General features: G+C 38.3%; 1 protein-coding gene across 12 annotated transcripts in view; it reads right to left on the bottom strand.

Moving 5' to 3' along the window:
• Positions 1–1,103: 1,103 nt before the first annotated feature.
• LOC122624609 (potassium voltage-gated channel protein Shaker) overlaps positions 1,104–26,561 on the bottom strand; it is a 112,702-nt gene continuing 87,244 nt past the window's right edge. For 3 of the 12 annotated variants that reach the window (XM_043804260.1, XM_043804253.1, XM_043804263.1), the window contains 12 exons: positions 25,517–25,640; positions 25,273–25,441; positions 24,948–25,044; positions 23,651–23,846; positions 23,412–23,533; positions 22,825–22,978; positions 22,122–22,293; positions 17,349–17,478; positions 14,861–15,051; positions 12,858–13,298; positions 5,703–5,984; positions 2,717–5,273 (listed from right to left, as the gene is read on the bottom strand). In XM_043804260.1, the coding sequence (XP_043660195.1) occupies positions 12,865–13,298; positions 14,861–15,051; positions 17,349–17,478; positions 22,122–22,293; positions 22,825–22,978; positions 23,412–23,533; positions 23,651–23,846; positions 24,948–25,044; positions 25,273–25,441; positions 25,517–25,640 (1,789 nt within the window). In that variant the 3' untranslated portion in view covers positions 2,717–5,273; positions 5,703–5,984; positions 12,858–12,864. Of the gene's footprint in view, positions 1,811–2,200; positions 2,513–2,668; positions 5,274–5,702; positions 5,985–9,023; positions 12,100–12,857; positions 13,299–14,860; positions 15,052–17,348; positions 17,479–18,726; positions 18,857–22,121; positions 22,294–22,818; positions 22,979–23,411; positions 23,534–23,650; positions 23,847–24,947; positions 25,045–25,272; positions 25,442–25,516; positions 25,641–26,561 lie in introns of those variants that run through there. The other 9 variants (XM_043804261.1, XM_043804258.1, XM_043804254.1 and 6 more) reach the window with 8 other exon arrangements.

Here is a 26,561-nt window from a genome sequence, read left to right as displayed (position 1 = left end):
GATATACTGCATATCTCTCGAGTTGAGAACTGAATATCGAAGCTGTTACAGCCGTCTCTCTCTCTTTTCTAAGGGAAGACAAGCTAAACTAAACTAAACTAGAAACTATAATAGATTGTATTTAACGAAACGAAAGCAGGTCCATGCACGTGGGCATCACAAGGGTCTCTATAAGAGATCATAGCTAGTACTGGATGAGCCAGGATTCTCCTACAGGTCTCATATAAAATTTGCAATTTGTTTCCTCTCTTTTTGGTTTCTTGGTTTCTTGGTTCCTAAATGGAAAGATCAGCGCGGTTTCTTCTAGATTTCTTGTTCTTGTGGCATTCGCATTCTCTTCTTTTTGTGGCTGTTTTCGGTTGTCTGTATTTGCTAAGTTTAATTATTGTTTTTGTATCGTTAGCAGCTTTCCTTATTTTTGGTTTTAGGTTCGTTTTTGTATTCCCTTTAGTTAGCTATGATTTTGGTTTTTTGGTTGGTTTTTGCTTGGTTTTTGGTTGTTTTTGTTTTTGTTTTTTTTTGTCGTTTAATATTTATTTTGTGTCTATGTCTATTTGTTCAGCTTCAGCTCTGACTCACTTATTTACAAAATAGCAGTTTTACTTTAGTTTATGTATATTTAATTATATATGTAAATGTATGTATATATTTAATATATATTTATTTATATATAATCTTTGTATTAATCATTCTTTAAACTTAACGGCAGTTTTGATGTTTTTAGCATTATCATGTGTGTCTCATGTGTCTATGTGTGTATGGCTGTGTTGGTTGTGTCAACGAAATATCAAAACAGCGCTCGAGTTAAATGGATGACCTCTATTGGAAAAAGGATAATGAATCATCGGACAATGCTTAATTGTCAATACTCGTATAAGCTAAGGGCTTTCCATTTTATAAACTGTAATGATTAATCGAATAATTCCAAGTAAATTATTGGTAATTAATACGAGGAAAACGCTAAAATATTAAATGAAACATATCAACCGAGCACTGTTTTAACGACGATTACCCGTCGTTTCATATTCCTCTTCTATTTTGCCTTGCCTTTAGTTTGCCCTTAGCTTTTTCGTTTCCGTTTCCGCTACTTGTTGCTGTTGCTGTTTTGGTATTTTGTTTTTTTTTTTTGGTTTAGTTTGTTTTACTAATATTCTGACTAATATTTAATTAATAGAGCATAATTTAAAGATGAAAATAAAATTAGCAGATATTGTATGTTGTTTGTTTTTGTCTGGTTGTTGTTGTTCTTTGTTTTGCTAGCTTCTAAAGAAAGGAAGAAACTCCAATTAGATTAGTCTACTAAGATAATTAGATTTTGGTTTTGTTTTTGTTTTTTTTTCTCATTTTTGGTTTTATATGTTTTGTTTTGTTGTTGTTAACGATTGTTAGTTGTTAATTGCTAAATTTGAACATAGGTATCAAGTAGAGTTTTTTCTTTGAGTGTGTGTGTGGACGTGTGTGTGGTGTGTGTGTGTGTGAGTGTCCTCGGTGTCTAGATTACCAGAAGGAAAATGAAAGGAGAAACAAGGAAATCCCTATTGAAGGCCAGTCCATATTTGACTCTTTTTGGTGTCTACAAATACTCTAATTCAAGCTTAGTGAACTGGCACTGTGTTTGTTTGTGTGTGTGTTGTGTTGTGTCTGTGTACACTTGCTGTTTAATTTACAACTACGTTGCTTACTAATTATTATAATTATAATTTAATTGTATTTATTAATAAAATTCTAAATTAGACTGCTTTTGATGACGTTTCTGGCATCCAACGTAGCATTTCACTGCGCAAATTTCGTCCATTTTCCATTTGTTTGACTGCGAAATAGATTTAAAGCAGAACGATAAAAAGTGTAACCAAAAAATGTAGAAATATATTGCAATACAGATATAACTTTGAAGGACAAGCGTGTGCTACTTTAATATATTTAGTACTTTTGATTTAGTGCTACAATTTCAAAGATATTGCATTATCATAATAAGAGTTATAAGAAGATGACAAAAATCATACATTAATTGACAGATATATACGACTATATTTCGGTATCTAATTAAATTGTAATATTTTAGCAAAAGTAGTACTATTTTATGAAAATTATGTCAAATGTCAAAAGTTATTGGCGCCCAACATGGGAGCGAGCTAATGTGTCAGAACTATTTGGCGCCCAACGAGGGGCGTTGATTATACTTACGCAAACCAATACTCACCTAGTAGTCAGACGTCGGTCTCAATACTGACGGCCATCGCGTTATTGTGCCTTAACTGTAAACTATTTGTGCTCCTTAAGCCGTTCTGGCCCAGCTGCTGCTGCGTCATCTGCTGGCCGTGTGGCGACTGCTGTTGCAGCTGCAGCTGAAGCTGGAGCTGCTGCTTCTCGAATGACTGCTGCGTCCTGAGAAACGGCACCATGTGGCGGCCCGTGTGATCAGTCAGACCTGGCGTGGTTGCATCAATGCCATCATCCAAATCCATAATGTCCGACGACGATTCGGAGAGTGAGGATTTCTTCAAATGTTGACCTATATCCGGGGTCGTGGATCAGATACAACGATTAGCAAGGGGAAATTATATGGGTTGCTCGAGAGTGGGCGGGATTCAGGGATAGGGGATTTATTTATTTTTCATTTTTTTTTTTTTTAGGGATTTTCTTAACCGCTAGTAGTAGTAGTATGTACCTAGTGCACCAGGTAAATATGAACAACTTGTAACGTGGTTGAAATTTTGGCTCTGCATCTCCTCCTGATCCGTTTCGCGGTGATAGAAGTAATTGAAATTACTGACGATAACCGGTACCGGCAGTGCGATTGTCAGCACACCAGCGATCACGCACAAAGAGCCGACAATTTTGCCCCAGAAGCCGACGGGCCTGGATGCATTTTTGTTGAATGCATTCGTTTGTTTAATGGCAATATTTGTGGATTCGATTCATGTTTGTCAATGGTCATTGTAGTTGGGTGTGTTCGAGTTTGAATTGGTTTGTATATTTAAATCGATTCGATTTCATTCGTTTCGTTTCGATTCGATTCGATCCGATCCGTGTTTAAATATGCAAATTCGTTTCAAAGTCAATTGAATTTGGTGTGTTTTGTTGGTTTTTGATTTGGTATTGGTATGAAGAAGAACGTAGAAGAAGAACGCAGTATGTAAATCAGGTGGTAAAAAAACAAACAAGTAGAAATGAGTTATAAGTTTTAATATATTCGATATACTATTCTAGATAGTGGCTTAGATTTGGGGTCCCGAGCTCGTGGCTCCGGGGCCCAACTAAAGTGTTAAAAACTTGTTAAAAAACGCAAAAAAGAAAAAAACGTGTCACAACAGATACATATGGGTTACTTAAACGAAGCGATACGAGTTGGGTTTACAAATGGTTGGCTGGAGACGTTCGAGTAAGTATCCGTGGATGGGGAGGCAGGTGGGAAAGCGATAACTCAACTCAGGGGAAAGCAAAAGTCAAAACTATAAGCTCAACTAGGTAGTGGTATATATAGGTTTAGGTTTAGGGTTGGTATTGTTATTGTTATTGTTCTGGTTAATGGTATTCGTATAAGTATTTGTATGCAAACATCGAAAGCAATTCGTTGGTTACAACAACCAACTGGGTGGGTGGGTAAGTATGAACTCAAATCAAAACCAAAGTCGAAACCGTAAATTAATTTCAAAAATCAAGATGACGAAATCATGGTGGCATACTATGCATACTTATACATATAGATTGATGGGGTGGATTGCGGGTTGATTTGGCTAACAAAAAACCGAAGCGTACTTATTGCCAAATGGAATAAACAAAATGTGCCGGCGTTTGGCGTCGTCGCTGTTAAACTTGACACAAAATGAATATACATAGATAGAGATGTGTGGAAAAACCAAAGCAAATCGAACCGATCCTCGTCGATCCTTCGTTCAGGGATCGGCGATCGGTTAACGGGGAGGAATAGCAAAAGTAGCCATCCGCCGACTGCTTCGGCACACACACACACACACTGACACAGCGGTGGGGCGCGGAGGTGGGAGGGAGACACATAGCTAGAGCGTCTGGACTTCGTCTTCTTCATATTCTTCATTTTCTTCTCTTTCCGCTTATACTTCGTCTGGTTCATCTCGTCTTATTCTTCTTCCTCGTCGTCGTACGGAGCTTGTCCGCCTCCACTGGCTTGGGATCGTCTGTTTAGACTGTCTGACTGTATGTTTTGAACTGACTGTACTTTTGTGTGCATGATTTAATAATTTGTCATGACTGTGTGTGTGTGCTTAAAATTTTGTTTTCTTTTCTCTTTTAGGATGATCATGGCGAATGGCTGATGAGTGGATAAAGCTGCTCGGCAATTCTCCCGACCAAGCAGCCAAATTGCCGTGCAGCAGTGGGTGTGTGTTTGTTTGTTTTTTTTTTTTTTGATTGGGACATGTTCTTTTTGATGTGTTCGTAACATAGAGATTAGGTATAGTTAAGCGATCGTAATTAGGCAAAGAGTAGTTGCTGATATAATGCTCATTCGAGTACTCGAGTCAAGGAACGAAATCAAAATCAAAGCGAGAGAAAAAACGTGTTCAAAGTGAGTAGAAAAGCCAAAAAAGTTTCGTTTTAACTCCTTAGTTGGTGTATGCATTCCTGTGTGTTAGTGTCTGTGTGTTTCGAGTGTGTTGGGTGTAGTTTTGGGTGTGTTGGCTGTGGAGATAGGTAGAGGTAGCAAGTAAGTTGTATTTTTTATGCAAATGTGCTAAGCGTGCGCCGTTGTGTATATTTCTTGCTTTTTTTTTTTTTGTTTTGCAATTTGTTTTTTGTTTGCTTTTGATTTGGGATTGCTTTGCTTTTGCTTTTTGTTTGCTTTGATTTGCTTTGCTTGGATTTGAATTTGCTGGCAGATTGCGCTTGACGCGATCTGATTCTGGTACTGTCGCGATCTCAATATCGATTTTCGATTGCTGGATTGCTATTCGATTTCGATTGGATACAGCAACTGATTGCACATGCACCGGAATCGGGAAGCACAGGGAAACGGGACTTAGGAGCAGAAGCAGGAGCCGCACAGCCTCAGCAATTTGAGTGGGCTGTTAGATCTTCCTAGTTGTTCGTTGTTGTTCTAGACGCTGATGTTGTTGCTGCGGCAGATGCTGCAGATGCTGCTGCTGCAGTTGCTGCTGCTGCTGCTGGCATTTCTGGTTGCGATAGCGTTAATGATATAGCGATAACGGTAACGGTAACGATAACGGTTACGGTATAGCAGGATAGCGCAGGAGCGTCGGCTGAGCAGGTGCAGGCGGCTGAGCGCTGAAGCGATTCTTACAGTTTTACATTCGGCGCAGGGGGGAGAACGTAAGCAAAAGTTTACAAAATATTCCATATACGATTATTATATCAATAATATGGTCAATGCTTAATACGTAAATCGATAGTGGCATGTAGCGCAGATCCGGGGGCATAGGCAAAATCAAAATGAAGATTCATACGCATAAAAGAAATAAAAATAAAATCAAAACGAATACGATTAGTCAAAGTCAAAACATAATATAGATAGATACATATAGAGAGAGAAAGAGATACATATATGGGAAAACCGACTGAGACTTTTTTTCTTGGGGAGCGAGAGAATTTTTATAGTATAAATATATATTCATATCAGAGGACATTGTTAACGAGACGGAGACATAGATATGGGAAAACCGTGGGTTTGGGGGAGGGGGGTTTTCTCGAGGGTTTTTCAAACTCACCGTTCGCTGGATTATCACTAGCATCGCTTTGACTGCCGGGGCCGGATTTAACCTGTTTGGACTTCAACTTTCCAAGATTTTCAGTAAGTTGTGTGGGTATTCTTTTTTAAGTGTACTCTCGTTACTTTTTACTTTTCTCACTCGATTTATCGCTATATCTGCGATATAGTGTGTGCTCACGGAGATATGTGTATGCATTTCTTTTGGGGGGTTTGAGGTTGTGGGGGGAGGTAGGCAAGAGAGCTAAACTACGCTAGGAGATGTCTGCAATGGAATGTGCTACTGGCATGGCATACATATATATCGTAATATATATATATTGTATATTTACTGTGGGTATAATGGTTAATGACTGGGGTATGTGTGTATGGGGTTGTCTGTCTGCGTGTTCGACAAGAAAAGGGGAGGTGCCAAGCCCCCCTCTTCGGAACGAAGGGTCTGGACTTAGATCTAGGTAACTAGCGCCAAGGCTTATGATTACGATAATTACGATAACTGTAGGAATAACGTAGTGACTAACTAGATCTAATGCCATCCCTTGCGAATAGGCCTACCCAAAAAATAATTAGTTAATTAGAAATACGAACACAAGGCAAATACTACCAGCTAGTCTAAAATGGATCAAAATGGGGCTTTTGGGACAAGTTGGTGGTTGGGTGTTATTGCCTAGGAATCGATACATTGGAATCGATTAAAATAGATTGGTAGATCGATAGAGATGGTGGTAGATTACAGCTAGAATTGTTCGAATGAATTCGAATTGCGCCATTGCTTGCGTTTATTGGTTAATGATTTCTTGGAAATTTATTTATTTTTTATTTTTATTGAATAACGATTATAAAACATTTCATTTTTAATCTTAACAACATTTCCATTTTTGTTTTGTTTTGTTTGGTTTCGTTTTCTTTTGTTTTCATTATGCGTTCTTTTGTTTCTTTCGGTTTAATTTCTGTGTGTGAGTTTCGGTTTCGGTTTCGGTTTCAGTTTTCGTTTTTGCTTTTTAATATCTTATCGGGCGTAATACTAGATCTTTGTCAATGGGGATTATTGCGACTGTTTTTTTGGTGATCGAATCAAGTTTGTATTATAAGTACGTATGTATGTTATCATCTGCTTTGATGTCCTTATTAGTGACTGGGTCTTGTTCTTTGGTTCTGCATGATTGCTATTATTATTGAAAATTATTTGCAAAAATTATGCTATTGCTGATGCTAAATGACTGCGGTTCGGGTGGAGTTCTTCAAATTGAAAGTTCGATTCGATTTGATTCGATTCAGTTCTGTCCGGTCCGGTCCGGTTTGGTATTGTATGGTATTGTATGGTGTTGTGCGGTGTTGTGTCTTGAACTTCTAACTAAACCTAAACTTATTTCCTGGTAGGTTGAATCAAGGCCAAATTAGAATTGAAAATTAATTAATTTAAATGTTTTTGCTTTTGCTTTTTAAGTGTACGTTTTTTTTTTTTAAATCTCTATTTGCAGTCTTTGTCCTTAATAGAAATTTGCTTTCTTTTTGTTTGTTCTTGAAGCATTGAGAAGATTTTGAAAGATTTATTTATTTTTTTTGTTTCCTTTTGTTGGTTTATGTTTTGATTTACTCGTACATAGCATATGGTAAATGTGTATTGTTTCATTATAGTCCGTACAATCAAAATGGTTTTCATTATTTTCATATAAATATTCCTTTTTGTTTACGTATGCGTGTTAAGATTTTTTGTTTTGTTAGGTTTGCAATTAAATTTAATGGAAAACTTGAAAAGATTGTTTTTGGTTTGAATTGAACTGGAGAAGTCGAATGTTTGTTGTGGCGTGTTAGTGTTATATTCGAAAATAATTATGCATCATAAGTTAGACTTTTCCTTTTGAGTTATTCGTGGTTTTCATAACTTAATTCTTGCTTTACAACGATATGTTTGCTTCTTCATCATCATCATCATCATTATCATCATTTTGTTCTTGTTCTCCTGCGATTCTATTCACTAATATATCGCCTAAAGTGTTTCGATTTCGTTTAATGCATTTCGCTTTGGATTAAAGTAGGCTAGACTAGAGTTGAGTTGAGTAGAGCGTAGAGTTGAGTAGAGCATAGTTCAAGCATATGAAAGTAATAAGAAAACCGAAAGAAATGCGCTTTCAGCTCCTAAATCATGTACGTGAGTGTGTGTGTGTGTTTGTATGTGCTAGTATGCAGTATATATGTATGTGAGTGTATCTAATCGGTTAGCATTGATCGACTGATTGACTGATTACTGATTTCTGATTACTGATCGAAAAACTCAACTGCAGCTGGGAGTGATTGATATGCCAAAGACGAAACTTAGGTTGAGCCCACACAAGAAACTCGTACGTTACGAAACGAAATCAAATACGTATTTACAATTTAGAACTTTTCATTACATTTGGTTTTTTGAGCGCCAGCTAATACAATTACAATACGAACTAAGAATACAGAACTAGCGTTTTTGCTTCAGACTAGATCCTAGATCGAAAGGGATACGGTTTCCGGTTTCCGATTTCCGGTTTCGTTTCCGATTCCATTTCGATACGACTAACTACGGATCTAAGGCCAAAATACAAATACCAGAAAATATATAGGTACATACAAGTATGGAATGAGTCGGATAATTTGATAATTTGAATAGCGAGTTTTTTTTTACTATTTACAAGGGGGAACTTAAGGTGGTGGAGGGCACAGGGGACTGTGCGAAATAAAAAACGGTTCGAAAACGTTCGTTTTTTTTTCAATTTATTTGCTTTGATATCGCTTCTTTATTGTGGGTTCGGATCGGATTGGATTGGATCAGCATGGGGTTCCGTTTTCCTAATCTCCTCACTGTTCATCTTGCTTATTGAGTTTCTCATGCTCGAGTGTCTTTGGTATGTTCAAGGTTTAGGTTTCGTATCTTTCGTATGTATTTTTCGTATTTTAGTCTGCGCTTAGTCTGCGGTTAGCTAGCTTGTAATTCGGATGCAGCATATGCATATGTCTAGATATATGCTACATGCTAAATGTATCTGTATATGTATATGCTGTTTATGTACAATTTGAAATTGTTTAGAATTTTACTCGTGTACTTAGCTCAATTTAATTACATTAAATTTTTTGTTCATTTCGAATTAATTGTAATTTATTTAAACATATAATAACATTTCTTTTGCTGAACACATTTATTCCAAATTTTTTTCTGTTTTTTTTTTGTTTCTTTTTATAATTTATGTTTTTTGTTTTTGTTAAGCTTTCATAGGTAAATATTAACACGATTTTCAATTTCTTGTTCTTCATTTTATTTGTGGTTTTTATTTTGTGTTTTTTTGGTTTTGTTTTTTTTTGTTTAATTATAGTGGCTTATTTTGTGATTAAATCAAAGTCTTAAGATGTAGGACAAAATATGAACATATAATTGTAATAATTAAATTAAAATAATGTTCTAAATTCAGCTATACATCGGTAATTCTTAGACTCATTTACACTTATGTTTGCTAAATTTATTCATTTGTCTAGATTAAGGCTAGAAAAAAAAAACAACCTTACTTTACACTCGGCTCTTTGTATCGCTATCTGGATTCATTTCCATGTTCATATATCATGCGCTTGGTATCTTTTATCTTTTATCTGTTATCTTTTATCGTTTACCTTTATCCGCTATCTGGTATCTTGTATTTATGAAGCTAAAATCATTTCCTTCGACCGATCGATCTAAAACATAAAATCTAATCTTAAGTAGGCGGTTTTCTTTTCGTTACGCTTCATTTCCCTCTCCTCAATCCTCGTTCGTTTTTGGTGTTTTGCTAGTTTCATCATCTTCGACTGGACCTTTATCTTTATCGTTATCTTCTCTAATGCTTATTTATCTCATAATTCTTTGCTTTCTTACAGATATAGAGAAACTACATACAGTACAATTAGCTGACATTTAAATGTTTTATACTCATTCATTTCATTTTATTTTATTAATTTATTACCTAATATATTTAGTTTTTATTGGGTTTATTGTTTAGTTGTTGGATTAGTTTTTGGTTTTTTGTTTTCTATTTTTGTTTTTTGTTTTTTTTTGTACAAAATTGCATTTGCAAGATGTATTTGTAGTTGGAGAGTATTTACAGCAGTTAGCAGCCACAGTGGGGATACCCCATTTCATTGGGATTCTGGGTAGCGACTATTTACACGGTGTCCACGTATCGTTCGGCCTCATATCGTTTATGCCTGGCCTCCACTGTGGCACCTTGGAAACGTTGCATTATTGTTCGCTTTTTCAGCTGGTTCTACTGAATTGCTAGGGGTTGCAGGGGCGGGTGCAAAAAGAACTGGGGCCATACTCCAATATTCAGGGGCTGAGTCGACAAAGGGGGTCGAATCGGCCAGCTTACAATGTTCCTTAAGGCACTTTGCTCTGCTCTGCTCCTCCGGATCTTTTTGTTGGCTTGGGACTCTGAAACCCCCACTAGCTTCTCCGCCCCTGACACTGGGTACCGCCCCTACCATATCTATATGTGTCTGTGTGTGTGTGGTAAGTACGTTTGTGTGTGTGTGTGGACGGTTTTCGAAGCATTTTAAAATTTACACTCAAATATGATCGGTATCTTGTTGTCGGTATCATCATTGCTATCCATCAATTTACATCGACTAGAGCAAGCCTTCTTATGTACAGGTCTCCTATATATAGGAATCCATATATGTATGTATATATGATAAATATTCATCTATGCAGTTACATTCACACACATAAATATATATCTTCATACTATAGTGTCACTGTTATAATACATTTAATGCAAAACTTGAATTCGCATAGTTCAGTCAACGATTTCTTGTATTTTGTTTGCTGTGAATGGTGAATTGGGGGTGGGGTTTCTTGTGGTGGGAATGGGGTATAATGACCAACCCCCGCAATTCAGTCAAAGAAATCACCGCTGGCTTGGTTTGATATCTTTTGGTTTTCCTCTTGTCTTCTTGTCATATATAGTTTGCATTCATTACAAAAATCATAAGAGCGTTTTCGGTTTTGTTGTATCTCTTGTCGCCACCTTATCTTTTGCTTTGTGATATTATTTATTGTGATTGAGCGGATCTGTGACTGGGGAATACGAGCAATCTCCATTGGATGTTTCCTTTAATGTTCAATGTTCGTTCGGTCTTGTAGTTAAATTGCAGTCGTTTCGCCTTTACCTTTCTTCGAAATTCCTTTAAGCAATCGCAATATTTTACGAGAGCGTTAGTTGTTTCGCGTTTGCTTTGCGTTTAGTTGAATATTTGTACTTTTTATTTCGTTTTAATTCGGGGGGATCGAAGCAGAAGTAATAGCTGATATCTGATATGGGTTCAGTTAGTAAATATGTGTTCAGTGGAGAGAGGTTAGAAGTGGGCTGGGTGGGCATAGGTGGGCATAGGTGGAGGGTTCTGGATATCTCTTAAGTTTTAGTCAAAAAACAAAGGGTCTTGAGTAGTGTTACGAACGATATTGTTTAGGTTACCCACATAATACATCTATCACATATAGGTATGTGTGTGTGTATATGCTTAGTTGGTTAGTTCAGTTATTCAGTAGTTCAGTAGTTAAATGGCTTGCTGTCTAAGTTAGTTACACGATAGTAATTCCTGTCACATTTAAAAAGCAGATATTGCCTCGGGTTTCGCTTGATGACTATACATGTTGGTTTTAGTTTTATGGTTCTTTTTTGTTACTTTTCAGTTAAATATAACGGCAGTTTTACTATACTTTTTTAGTAATGCGTGTAATAATGTGTGTGTGTGTGTGTGTGTGTCTGTTTCGGTGACTGTCTCTTTCAAAAGACATCCCTCAATATGGACTTGCTTCACTGTGCTCGGCTTCATTGTTCGTCCATGGGATTTGAGTTCTAAAGCCTTTCCACTGCACGAGTTAATTATGCTTGCTAAAATAATGGCATAATGTGAGCTTTGTGATTTTATTGGATTATTTACAGTTTCCACTTGCTCTTGCAGCTTGATCGAGTTGTTATTCAGCTTTTGCAAATTTGCAAATTTGATTCAATTCTGCCATCACTTCTTCGATGCTGTTGCTTTAATATCCCTTCTGTTTGGTAGTGTTATTTGTCAATGTTTATTAATTCTTGGATTTTTTGGTTTATGCCTTACTACTCGAATTTATTGGTACTCTCATATCTTTCATTTCTTGCTTGTTTCTTTTGTTTTCTCTGGTTTGGATTTGAATTTGGGTTTTGTGTTGTTTATCATTAAATGTATAATTTAATTAAATTAATTTAGGTTTTAATTTAGATTTAATTTAATTTAGCAATAGATTAAATTTGTTTTTGTTATTTGTTCTACTTAAATTAAATATAAACAGCTTTTGTAGTCGTTTCTGGCATCCAACGTAACTCCTGTCAAGGCCAAATTTATACCACGCAACGTCTTTTGCACTGATTCATTCGTCATACATATATACATATAGATCAAACATATGGTAATACATACATGGGGATCGAGACGTAGGCAAAGGTTTAGGTTTAGGATTAGGTTTATACGTAAACATAGGCAAACATGTGTATCGCGTAGGTAGAGGAGCGCGCCACGTGAAGAGAAAAGAGAGAAAAAGTTATGTTCTAATCAAATCGTAATTCAATTCAGTTCAATTTATTTGATCGGACGTTCGCACTGCACAGAGAAAGCAGTTTATGGGTCTCAAATTATAAGTTGGTATTATTAAATATATTGTTTTCGATATGTGAGGGGAGCTTTTACCCACGTAGATTAACTAAATATCTGAATGATGTTAAATATTTCAATTTTTTAATTAATAGAAGTTAAAAACAAAATAGTTTTGCCATTTGTGTCAATGTGCATTGTTTTCCACTTACTTTGAAGCAAAACAAACTGTTTCCGCTGTGGCGCATCTGTGGCGGCCAGTGCGAACGATCCGTTTTGGAATTTTGCATTTTGCTTTTCGCATTTTGCAACACTTAAACCTAGTTACGCTCTACGAGTCAGGGTGCACGGGTTCCGGTGGTGGTGGGTGGTTGTTGGTGGTGTTTGGGTTGGGGTTCAGATAAGTGAGTGTGCCGTAGCAAGATATAGAAAGGTAGTGTGGCAAAGATGGAAGTTGTTGGTGGTGGTGGTGGTGGTGAGGGGCTGGGGGTCGGGTCTGTGCAGCAAGCGAGTGCCGTTTTCCAACACTTACCCAGTAGTCAAACGTCGGTCTCGATACTAACGGCCAGGGCATTATTGTGCCTCATGGTGAGGTTGCTACTGCCGCTGCCGCTCGTTGCCGCTGCTGCGCTTGCGTTTATTGTGTGGGACTGTTGCTGCTGCAGCTGCTGCTGCGTCTGTTGCTGCTGCTGCTGCTGCTTGAACCCGTTTTGCTGCTGCTGTTGCTGCTGTTGGTACAGTTGCGTCTGCGTTAGCTGTTGCAGTGGATGTTGCAGCTGCTTGTCGATCGACATCGACAGTGAGGATGCTACCGGTTGTTGCTGCTGCTGCTGCTGTGCTCCCAAAAATGGAGCCACCGCACTGCGTCCAGGATGCGTTTCTGTCAATCCCGGCGTGGACTCGACACCATCGTCCAAATCCATCATATCCGATGAGGACTCAGACAACGATGATTTCTTCATGTGTTGACCTACTTGGTGGTTTGTATGCATTTGTTTAGTGTGTTTTGTCGCAGTGTATATCACGCGTTGGCAGACAGAGCGTGTTTTATGCGTTTGTGTTTGTGTGTAGATATGACGTGTGTACGTGAGTTCGATTTGAGGGGATTCACACAATGCCAGGGATGCAGGAGCGGATTTTTTTTGGATGGATGGGTTCGAGTTTGATTTGAATTTGGTTTGGTTTGGATTTTGGGTTTTTGGGTTATCGGGTATTAATTGGGGAAATTAATTGTGTGGAGGTCGCGTTTCGATATTCGAATTGGCCATACAATTGACGGAATAAAGAGAGAAACAAAAAGAAGAGAGAGAGAAGAGAGAAAGAGGAGATCACACATACAGTTGTAATGCATCGGTTACAGTAATGTTTTTTGCTGTAGTACTCGCTTACACACAAAACACACACAGTAGTACGTGCACGTTGGTTGTGGCACCGCTGTCAATACCGCATACCGCTGCCCCACCGACAGGGTTGCCACCCACCGGCGCTGCAGCACGCCACCCACCAGCCCACCAGCCAATTAGGTGTTGCCCCGGGGGGGTGGTGGGTGCTCGGCAGTGCACAGAGAAAAAACATAACATCTGTTTCATATTATCATCTCGACTTTTTCAATCATGCAAATACCTTAAACTATGGCAATCATCTTTGGCATATCATTGTGAAACGATCACATTCTGGCTGCTCATTGAGTCAACAGAGGTGAGGGGGATTAAAAAACATCATTTTATAATGTCCAATAAGTATTAAGGTCAAACTAAAGGTTAACAACTGAAAACTTTGACATACAACGTTTGTAATTATTATATCAGGTGCTATGGGGAGGATTAGGTCATAGACCGTTGTATATATACCAATGAAATGGGGCATTGAAGTTCTTTAAGATTCAATGATCAATGATATGCCTCAGATCAAAGGTGGCTGTGTAGAAATCGTTGACCGATTTGTGGTGATATTTTTTCTCTGTGTGACAGCGTGTCTGGTTCGAAAGCAGTGCCGCTAACCATCCGCTCGAGATCCATCCGCCAAATGGTGGGATATGGATGGTGGTTTTCTCGGATTCGGATTCGGATTTGACTTTCTCAGTGGTTGAGTGGTCTGAGTGGCTTGGAACACACGGCACTGCCTTCGGCTTCAGCATCGGCATCCACAATTCGTTTCTTTCTTCGTAAATGTTTCTATTTTTATTCGACGGGTTCTACTTTTTGTTGCTCTACTTGAATTTGTGGTTGGGTTTTTGGTGGTTCTGTCGGTAGTGGGTGGTTCGTATTTTGGGTGGCTTGTTGCGAGTTTTTCATATATAGTATATATATATATTTTATATTTTACTTTTTTCTTGATGGGACGGTGGGCTTGTTTTGGGTAAATGCGAATCGAGTACAAGGTGGTTGCGGTGGGATGGTAGGGTTTTCGAGCCAAGGCCACAACAGATATATCACAGGTGGCACAGAGCAATAGAGTGGGGGTGGCTTCGGTTCGGAGTGGAGTGGAGGTGGTGGGAGTGGGTGTGGGGGTGTGCACACACAGTGTTGAACTTACCTAATGTACCTGGCAAATATGGACAACTAGTAACGTGATTAAAGTTCTGGCTCTGCATCTCCTCCTGATCCGTTTCGCGGTGATAGAAGTAGTTGAAATTGCTGACGATGACCGGCACCGGCAGTGCGATGGTCAGCACGCCAGCAATGGCACAAAGTGATCCCACAATCTTGCCCCAAACGCCGACGGGTCTGTACCATTAATCAATCAATCAATCAATCGTTCAATCATTCAATAAGTCAATCAATCAATCAATCGTTTTCACATAATTTTTCAATTCAATTTGTTCAATTTCGAATTCGATTTCAATCGATAGTCGTGATCGTGTGTCAAACGATAAACGATACAATTACAATGCAATTTTCGATTGGCAATCATTTGCACATAGAATTTTTCCCGGCGTTTTAGGGTTGCATTTTATTTTTTTGATTATTGTTATATATAATTTATTTATGGTAAGATATTGGTGCAATTTGTTGTTGTTGGTTGTTGGGAATATTTGTTTTTGGTTTTGATTAACAATTGATATATATATTTTATTTGAATTGAGAATTTTGGAGTTGGTTGGTTGTTTTTTTTTTTTTTAATTGATTTTTGGTATTTGTTTGTTTGGATGGAAGCGAGCGATGTTAACGAACGAACGATATAAATAAAATGAAAATACAAATATATAAGAAATGTAAAGTAAAACTCTCGTTTTTTTCTTAGAATTTCTTTTGCGTTGGGTTCTTTTTGTTTTGGTTTTTTTTTTTTTTATCATATATACGGTATGCATTGGCAAAATTATACGGCATTACGCATTATATAGATACAGATACAGGTATATATATAGATATCGATAGGTATACGCTTATATAAGTAAATATTTATAGAGAGAGGAGGGCTTGAGTAGGCATTAGTCTAGCAGAGAACGTTCAAATCAAATCAAAGTGGCGCAAAGAGTACGAAAGTCGAAAGAAGAAGGCACAACACTTAGAACAACGGGTGTGTTAAGCGTTTATATGTATATTTTTGGGTATATTCGGTATATTCTGTACAGTTATTTTTTTTTTTCTCTTCTTTTCTGTTTGCAGTTGCTGAGGCGGGCTTGTTCGTGTGCTAATATACAGACATAATTATTGCATAAGTGCGAGCAACTGGCTCAGGTGTGTGTGTGTGTGCGTGGGAGTAAGAGCGGGGGGAGGGGTCCGGTGCATGTGTGTGAGTGTGGCGAAAACTTTTTCCGCCTCCTGAGAAAGTTGGAAAGTGGGAAAATTAGGAGGGGGCTTTTTTTTGTGTGGAGGGGTTCTGGTATCTTGGTATCATAGGCAATTGGATTTGGCAGGCGGCTGGGCTTTGTTGCTCATTAGGCGGCTGTAGCTAAACTTTTGTGACTGTGTGCGTGTGTGGATGAGGGCGCCTAGGTGTGGGTGTGTGTGTGGCTGTGTGTGTTGTGTAAGTGGGTAAGTGTGTTTATCGGGCACATGCAGCATGCTCGTCCTCTTCTCCTTCATCCTTTATTTTTCCCTCAGCTTTATTGTGTTCGATGTGATGGTATTAGGGGGTTAAGCTCGATAAACTGTTTGGCCAGCAAATGAAGTTATCGTTATCGCTCAGTGGGCGTGGATCCATCTGCTTGTGTGTGTGTGTGTCTGTGTGTGTGAATAGTTCTTGTTTTCGTGTTAAATGATAGTGATTATGGACGGCACTGTACTACGAAGTTTCAGCAACCGGTATGAGAATAAAATGAAGCTGAACTTATGATGACTTGTTTCGGTATATTTCGATGTTATTCCGGTATTTTTTGTGAACTAAACAACGACACAACGTTACATAGGTAATTTGCGATAAGGAAATTAAAAGCGATATACTTAAGGTTGGCGCAAAAAAAAAGAAAACTGCTAAAAGATTCATGATGGAAACACAATGTGATGGCAACGAAACACGCGAGAGAGCGAGATGGAGGGTGAGCTAGTGCGAGCGAGAAAGAAAGACTGATGCCAAACTGAAATACGTTAAACAATACAACACGGAAATGAATGGAACACAAGAGTTGAGACAAAGTTAAATACAAATACGAATAGAAGTTGTTATAGACAAATACGAATACAAACAAACAGCTCAGCGAGTCAAAGTAAGAGACAACAACGTTTAAGTTTGGTTTTGCATATTATTAATCGGGAGATACGGAACTCAAAGGGTTAACAAGAAGTACAGTTAGTTTTGGATACATTTCGGTAAATAGCTTTAGTGGGGTTAGCGTTTTCTTTTTGGGCGGGCTTTTTTCAATAATCACACATAACGCAAGTAACGAAACAGTTGAAAATGAAAATTAGAATAGAATAGAGAGGTGGAACGGAGAAGGAATGGAGCGCCCAGAAAGGAGGCGCTCCCAAGGCGGGAACGAAACGAAACGAAAACGAAACGATAACGGAAACGAAACGTAAAATCAAAACTGGAGTTATCGTAAACGTAATCATAAAAGTTAGAATTGTATAGATTTGCATACGTCATGTCACCATATCCAACGGTGGTCATGGTAACGACCGCCCACCAAAATGCATCGGGTATGGACTTGAAGAAGGAATTTTCGCTTCCAGCTTCCGCAAAATAAACCGCCGATGAGAAGAGTACGACGCCTAAAAAAATTGATGGGAGAAACATTGCTTTGCATTGGTAATATATTCTTTTATGATTTTTTGTTGGTTTTATTTATTCATTTTTATTATCTTTTCTATTTTTTTGTTTTGTTTTTTTTTTTTTTGTTTTCAAAATTAACATTTAACCAAAGAGTGTTTTTTGAAAGTAAGTCTTTTATGTCTGGATGCGTCGGAAGCTCGTCAAGGTGGTGTACGTATGTGATGGTGGGGTATTCGTGTTCCAAAATACATTTCGCAGCCCAGATACGGCGGCATTTGTTTATGTATATGTTTCAGTTTCAGTGTTTAGATTTCAGATTTCGGTTTTGATATATTCACGTAAGTTTACTCGATCGACTTGACCACAATCCTGCGGCATTCCCAAGCAGAAAATCAGGGCTTACCTCGGGGGCTCGCTTTTCTAAAACACATATATGCATGTAGATAGGGGGACAGAGCGAAGGATATCGGTTTCTGGTGAGCTTCCCGCTGTTCGCATTGCTGCAATGGGCCCAGATATATGGTGATACTTTTTGGGTCGAACAAACGGAGATAGTGGACCATAGATCGAGCGTCTTGAGATCGAAATTAGACTCCATTCCTTTATTTTACTTATACGTGGCAAGTGGGATGCGGAGTGGGTGGGGATGTAGGTACATACTAAGGACAAACATAACGCAAAACAGATGAAAACGTAAAAGGGAATGGGAGATGGACGGCGACGCAAAACGTAGAACTGATCATGCCACAGAAGAAACACATAAGGAAATCGAAATAAAAATGAGACAAAAAACACAGGGAGGGTGGGAGGTAGGTAAGGAGTTTGGGGGTTAGGGTCCATAGAAGCGAGAGATCACCACAACATCACATCTATGGCATATGTATGCATATTCACATCGTTCTTTTTTACACAGGCCGCATTTTGGACGGACACAACTGTACACCGGGCACAGCCTGAGCGCGGAACGTATGGGAATGGAACCACCGTTTTGCCCGACTTATTTACATTAGCATTAAGAGTGGCGAAAGCAACAAACATCAATGACACACATAAAGCATTAGAATGACATATAGTTGAGATATGGGAGAGACTGTACAACACTCAGTTACAAACACTCAGACAATGAAGAGAGACAGACAGAGATTAAGAAAGAGAGAGATAGAGAGATAAGTGTAGATATAGAAGGCGGGATCGAGATTAGCTAGTGCCGGGACCACACCAGTGTGGAGCTGAAACGTGGGCTGTACCTCATATCACCATATCCCACCGTCGTCATGGTCACCACAGCCCACCAGAAGCCGTCCGGTATCGACTTGAAAAAGGAACTGTCGCTGCCAGCCTCCGCGAAATAAACCGCCGACGAGAACAGGACCACGCCTGAATTACGATCCGAATGCGGATCGTTTAAATATAGAGATCAATCGTTAATAACAGTGCAATTAAATGTTATTTTCTGCTTGGGAATCGGTTGGGGGGATCGGGTCGGGTTTGGATCTTTTTGGGTCGCAGGGGCTGATACGTATATCTGATATGTATATCTGAATCCCGTCAGATTTCAAGGTGGATTGGTCCCCTTTATTTTATTAGTTCGTTAAAACAACTACAAGATATACATTAGACTGTGAGTATGAGTTAGTAAATGTTTGGGGTTCTTCACTTTCTCATGGGGTTCAGTGCACGACAAAGAAAACTATATATATATATAAGTATGTAGTTAAAGAATGTTTTAGACATGTATGTAGTATTAGTAGTTAGAAGTGTCTATGTGGGTGTGTTTGCTTGTGTGCGTGTCACACGAAAGTTAGCAAAATATTACAAAGGCGATAACCAAAAATTGGCATGTTCCTCGGCTTAAACCGAAGAACACAAAGAGCAGAGATCAGGAATCGTTGCCTACATCTCTGCGCTTTCACAAGTGTGGGTGTGTGTGAGAGAAAGAAAGAGAGAGAGAGTCAGAGAGAGAGAGATAGAGAGTGTATGTGTAAGAGTGTGTGTAAGTTAGTTAAGTTAGTACGACTACTTGATCGGTGGAAACTAGCTATACAGAAGATTATTTATTTATAGAGAATATTATTACTTTGTTGATTTTTGGTTTGATTAGAGTTAAACATGAAACTAGCTAAGTACTCTGTAAAATACAATATACATACGTTATCGGTTCATAAGTAGTTGTAGTAGGTAAGTAGTCATTTCAATGGAATTCCATACATATATATCAATATATCGATGTATATGTATATGCGTACAGCTAAATATGATAAGGCTACACTACGGCAAGACAAATGATACGGTTACGGGAACGGAAACGGAAACGAGTGGAAAGCAACCATCGAATGTCTATTAGAAATATTGGTATACTATACACGTATATATCAGTTTAATATCGTATTTAGTGATCAACATCTGCGCACTGGCGAGTCTGAAATTTGGAATGCCAAAGAAAACGTATCTAACATAACATAACATAACATAACGTAACGAAACGTAACAGACACAGAACTCAACGTAACTGATATATACACAAAATATTTATATATTTAGATATGCAGATAGTTGAGAGTATTTGGGTAACGATATATTGATATAGATGTGTTCATGTTCATGTTCATGTCGGTTTAAGTATGGTACACTATAGATTATACATATGGTATACTTATGATTAGTTAATACGTTAATCGGTCAAAGGATACAACAACAAACTATAAGCTAGAAATTACCAACTAGAAATTAGGAACTAGAAGCTAAAAACTATAGAACTAAAAGCAAAATTCAAAACACGGCACAATCTGTGGACATGGACATCGAAACGACAACGTTAATGATGAGTACGGTTTACGGATTACTGAAAACGGTTTACGGATTATTGAATACGGATAACAGTTACGGTTACAATTACGGTTACTGTATACGGTTTACGAACAACTGGAATGCGATAGAACATGAACAACAATACAAAATATATATATGTATATAATTAATTGAATACACATGGTTCTTAATTTCGCTTGATCTTTCTGTATGTATAAGGTTGTAACATATATCGATCACCATTTCTAGTTGCTATATATTTGGTTTGATTGGACAATTCCAATGCCAAGAAGTTTGCCAATTTTAAGGCATTTTCAACGCAGTTTGGGCACATAGAAAATATATTATGGGCACATTCGAAAACATGGAAAGAATTTGAGGTATAAATCAGTAGAGATAGATAGTTTAAGTCGAATAAAATGGATCAAAGTATTGAGAAAGCAAGTTAGATCTGCGCACAAAATGCTTGAGGTCCTTAAAATTGCCAACGACTTGAACGCGGCATTGTGGAGAATCCCGAAACGATTCGATGCTTGAAACAATCGATCATTTTCGCCTTCCTGGTCTGCCGTTCGCACTTTGTCAAAGTATATCAGGAGTAATAGACTAAAATTCGAGTACATTGAGAGACTTTGCTGCTGTTTATCCAAAAAGCTAGCCAAAACCAAACTCAAATTCAAATTGATATTCGTAATACAAAACGCAAATGAAGAGAACTCAACGAACGTATCCAAAGTGAACGATACTTAGGGAGCTTTGTAGCAGATCTTTGTATAGATCGTATATATCGGGATATACTATAAGATCCGCTGGATCGGATCGTCGCTAACGTATCGCTGCTCCATTGGTTGATAGTTCGTACCTACTTATCGCTAGGATTAGACGACACTAGTTAAGTAAGACATACGTAATGGGTGAGTTATACAAGTTATACACCTAGGTAATACGGATACACGTTCTAAGGGCCTCCCACTATTGTATTTATTTATTTAGCGTGTGTGTGTGAGTTCTGGGTATGTGTGTGTATGGTTGTAACTATATAGGTAGTATGACTAGTTTACGTTACTTTAGTTTACTTTAGATTAGCTTGATGTTTTAGGTCTAATCTCTATCGTTTCGGGTATTCATATGGGTGTTTCGTTTAGTTGTTGGAACGGCGGGGCAGGGGGTGTCTGCAGATACACTATATCTAGATATGGATACTTGATACTCGTAGTATAAGTAAGTACTGGGGGCGGGGCTCTCGTATTTCCGGTATAACTTAGTCTTAGGTCTGGCATTTGTGGCTTTCGCCGAGTTTCGTGAGGCAAATCAAATTGAAAATGATAAGTTCTTAAAAAGCATAACACTTTTCTGTATCTGTTGTTTTGTTTATTTGTGGCTTGTTTGGCTGTTGTTGTCTGTGGCGCAATGCAATTTTTTTCGTTTTTTGTTTTTTGTATTTTTTTTTGGCTTTAGGGTTGGAGGTTCATGATGAGCGGTAACATAAATGTGCTGGCTTGAGGCAGACGTAAGCATAGATAGATATATATATGTATCTTTTGTGGTTGTTTTAATTCGCGATCGCTGGACGATTCCGCAGTAGTTATATGTAGTTTAAGATCAAGTTACTGTAAGTACGTGTGTATCAGGACTTTGGGACAGAGAGAAGTAGTTGGAAATATATCTTTTGAGGGGGCGGGGTAGCGAGGGTAAGTCTGTCTGGATGGTCGCAGTCGTTTTGCAGTATTTTGTTTTCTCTTTTGTTTTTGATGTTTGAATAAAACTCGTAAATCGATAAGTAAATGTGGTATGTTGTTGTTTTTTTTTTTTTTGTTGACTGTATGAAACTTACCTATAAATAAGAAAAATATAAGTAAACCTAATTCCCGCATTGAGGCTTTCAGAGTTCGTCCTAATATTTGTAAACCCTTCGAATGCCTAGATAACTTAAATATTCGAAATACTCGAACTAATCGTATCACTCGTAATATTGCCAAGGACATAGCCTGATTCGATGACTTGTCCTAAAAATTTTATCGAAATATATATATATATATAATAGGTGTTATGCATATATATATGTGTGTTGGTATGGTACTGGTGTCTATCGTTTATATATAAATATGATGTTGATGATGTTCATTTACATAGGTCGATCGTATGTTTGTATTTAGAGGTGAGTAAGCGGATGTTGGATTGTGTACGTATCGGTAATATACAACAATGAACATTTGTTATCGATATAATTGGTAGTTTGGAATAAGTTGGTTGGTTGGTTGGTTGGTTGGTTATGAATTGAGCATTGCAACAAATGAAAAATTTTGACTGAAAGTTGTGTATACTTGTTGTTTTGTTACTGGGTTTCGGGGCGGGCAGGCAACCCCATCTTTATCATGTCAGGCAACTCATAAATGATGATGGCAACATTTATTACTTTAATCGGTTCAACTGTATATGCATGTGAGTGTGTGAGTGTGGTCGTGTGTGTGTGGGTGTGGGTGATAAATATCGATATCTTTGGTGTAGTTGGCATTGGGCAAACAGAAATCTCATACCTGTGGACTGACTGGCGCTTTTGGAAGATTTAACGTATCCTCCTCTTCGGCAACGACAGTCGCTAGTGTTATAAAGTACGGAATGATGGCGATTATGTCGATAACATTCATGACATCCCTGCAGAAATTTAATTTGTTCGGACATGCGAGGAACCTGAACACACACAAAATCGATACAACGACCAGCGATTGGTTTGGTTTAAAGATTCACACAGACAGCGCGATAGAGAAACCGAGAGCAAGAGAGAGAAAGAGAGTGGGAGATTTGTAAGAGAGAGAGAAAGAAGATTTCAGATTGAAACAGTTGAATTAAACCATGAGTGTCGAAGAAAAGCAAAGCAACAGACAGAGAAATATAAGTATAATATTTGTATGTAAAATATAAACAAATTATAGACAAAAAACAGGAGAGAACGGAAAATCAATCAATGTTTATACTCAATTAGAAACATAGCTTTTTTTTTTGTTTTTTGCAAGAAAAATGGATAGAGAGATATTGTATTCAAACTAATATTTCTCTTTCGTTCGCTTAGCTTACGACTAGGTGTATGCATAAATTGCTTTTTTATGGAAGAGAGCTGGCCTACCTGACAGTTAGTTCAAATGTAAACCAAATAATACATAACGTTTCTATAAGGAAGAAAGGATCTGTGATGTCAGGCACCTCGTCTTCCTCGATTTTTGTGCCATTTGTTGTTGTATTGAACACCTGAAAGTAAGGCACACAGAATAGCGCCAAGAAAAGGAAAAGGAAGGAAAGAAAGAAAGATATGGATTTGTATCCAGGTATTGCAGGTCCTTGCGTTTTGGCTTGATTCGTACGCACCTTGTAATGCTTAAATTCGGGTAATGTTTCTAGACAAAATATAACAATTGATAGCAATATAACAAATACACTAATTATGGCTACAACTCTGGCGGCTTGCGAACTCTCTGGATACTCGAAGAGCAGCCAGACTTTTCTCTGCTTCTCATTATCCGGTAATGGTCTTTCTTCCTCTTTAATAAAGCCTTCATCCTCTCTGCAAGTAGAAAATATGGAAAATATACGATCTATTGTTAGTACTAAACGAGACAATCAATCGAAACGTTCTAACTATGATGTGAGAGTGAGGAGGTTAGGGTGTGTGTTTTTTTGGGTGTGGCGTTCGTTGAGTATTTTTCATTTGAGTATTTCATTTAGGCACAGAATTTGTTTATTGGTTCGCAACTCTAATCGGAAGCAAAATCGGCAAAAGGCTTAAATCGAAAGCTAAGCTTGAGTAGAAATTAAGAAATAAAGCCGCAATAGAAGCGTTGACTCATTTATGGCATTGGCAATTAGCAAAGAGTTGAAATAGATTAAGTAGGCTTCTTCCTGCTGCATCCTTGATCGTCCTCCCATCCTCGATTGGCATTCCGTTCTCCATTTCCGCTTCGCTTCGCTTCACGGGTCCGGCCACACTGCCCCCCATGCCGTATCAACAAAATTTTAGGCTGGTGGTCAAGTGATTAACATTCACTTTCGTAATCGCAATTGCAGTTGCAGTCGATCTCGGTCCAAGGTCAAGTCCATCTAGATCTGGGTTTTCTTTAGCTCTACACAATTTGCTTCTAGCTTGCCATCGCTGGAGATGGTTGAGTTCTCAGGGAAAGCGGCCAACAAGGTACTTCATTTTACAATTGCATGTGTGGTCATATAAGTGTTCTATAAGCCAAAGCTATTCGACAAGAATACATTGTTTAACATTAACAATTTATTACTGCATTGTAAAAAAGGCTTTCCCCTTGAACCGTCCTTCCAGCCAACGCAATGTATAAATATGTATTGGTATAGTATTGTATGTAAGCCAAGTCTAATGCTATTCTACGTCTATGTTTTACGAGTATGTGCGTGTGTCGGTCTGTTTGCCGTGTTGCATGCCTCATTACGCTGATTTGATAAAAAATTTGCCGTGCTACCAATATAGAAATAATCCGAACCAAATTGTTGTCCTCTTTATATTTGATTTGCTTTAGTTTTTTGTTTATATTTTGTTAGTTTCTTTTTGGTTGGGGTTTTGTTTTGGATTTGTTTTGCTTTTTTGGTTTTTTTTTTTTGTAGGGTAGTGGTGGAATTTCTAGTGGGCAACACGTGGGCTTACCTGAATTTATTAATTGCTTGATCACCTAATTCATAAAATTTTATTTCTTCACTAAATACGTCTAAAGGGACATTGACCGGTCTCCGTAGTCGGCCACCTGTGGATGAACGTGATGGGTGTATTTGTGTGTATTTGTTTGTGGGGTGGTCGTGAGTTGGTGAGTGGGTGGCGGTGTATGAATAAAGTCAAGTATTCATTGTTCGTTGTTCGGCGACGACGAGGATTTATATAGAGAGAGAAATAGAGAAACATTAGCCATGGGTTGCACAAAAGTTGCATTAGATTTTCGGGCAAGGGTTACTATCTGTATGCACTGAATGCTTACCACTCTGATAATAGTATAAAATCGCATCGAAGCTCGGTCGACTACGGTCAAAAAAATATTCATTTCTAAGCGGGTCAAAGTACCGTAATCTCCGAGCTGGATCCCCAAGCAGCGTGTCCGGGAATTGATTTAACGTACGTAGTTGTGTCTCAAACCTTAATCCGCTTACCTGGATTGGTGGAGTGTTGGGGGAGGAAGTGGGTGGTTAAGTTATGAGTATCCATTATTCGTTTGGGTTACTCACATTTATAACGACTCTTTCGCAGAAATCATGATCGTGAGGAATGGGTTCAAAGTGTTGCGGTCCGCCACCAAAGCCATGACCAGCCCCCCCTTCTTCGTCTTGACTGCTCAATTTGGGCAAAGACCTGTGAATGGAGAAAATATATGTATTAAAGTATAAGTATACAAGGGAGGTGTACAAAAATATCTATTAGTATTTAGAAGTATTTAGTATTTAATTAAACACCAATTAACTAAATGCATTGTAAATGTGAATCCCTTAAGTATGGAGTTTGAGAAGCGCGGAGGAAGGCCTTTACGTTTTTTCTTTCAAATATGTGAAGAGCCTGTGGCTTACTTTCGATTTGATTACTTCAAATAGCGGCAAGAGTAATTACTTTGCTATTACTTGGCCTACAGTCATTTAATTTACATTTGACTTTCTTTTTAACTGAAAGCCGCGACTCCATTATTCAATGCCTTCGATCTTTAAGCTCTCCAGTGGCCTGGTCTTTAATTACTTATCGGCTGGAATCAATTTCCAGATGCTATGCCATTGAATATTCAATGGCCATGCATATTGCATGCCGGCATGCCGGCAGACGGGGATTTTCAGACTCACTTTCTCGATTTTAAATTGCAATTCGCAATTTCGTTGCCAGCCCATTTTGTAGATACGAGAACAAGTGGGTGGATATACCCAGCAGATACTTTCCTTTTGGCTTAGGCCTTGTTCAAATTAAATTCATTGCACTTCAAGTTTATATAGATTTCTAGCTGTATGCATGTACTGGGCACACAACACGCCCACGCCGGCAATATACTTATGTTTACACTTGTAATTGAAATTGTATTACAATCGCATATAAAAACGACCCAGCGAGTGGGGCCCAACCACAGAAACACCATCATCATCATCATCGAACCACTCACACCCATACACACACACACATACACACCGAACCACCCATTTGCTGGCAAAATGCCCAACATTTTCCGCCCTTATCGCTGATGTTGCTGACAATGTGCAATTGTTGCTGCTGTTGCAGCTGCAATTGTTGCTGCTG

This window comes from Drosophila teissieri, chromosome X (assembly GCF_016746235.2).
Source record: "Drosophila teissieri strain GT53w chromosome X, Prin_Dtei_1.1, whole genome shotgun sequence".
Lineage (NCBI taxonomy): Eukaryota > Metazoa > Arthropoda > Insecta > Diptera > Drosophilidae > Drosophila > Drosophila teissieri.
Note: the sequence above shows the minus strand (reverse complement) of the source record. Positions and strands in the feature narration are given on the sequence as shown.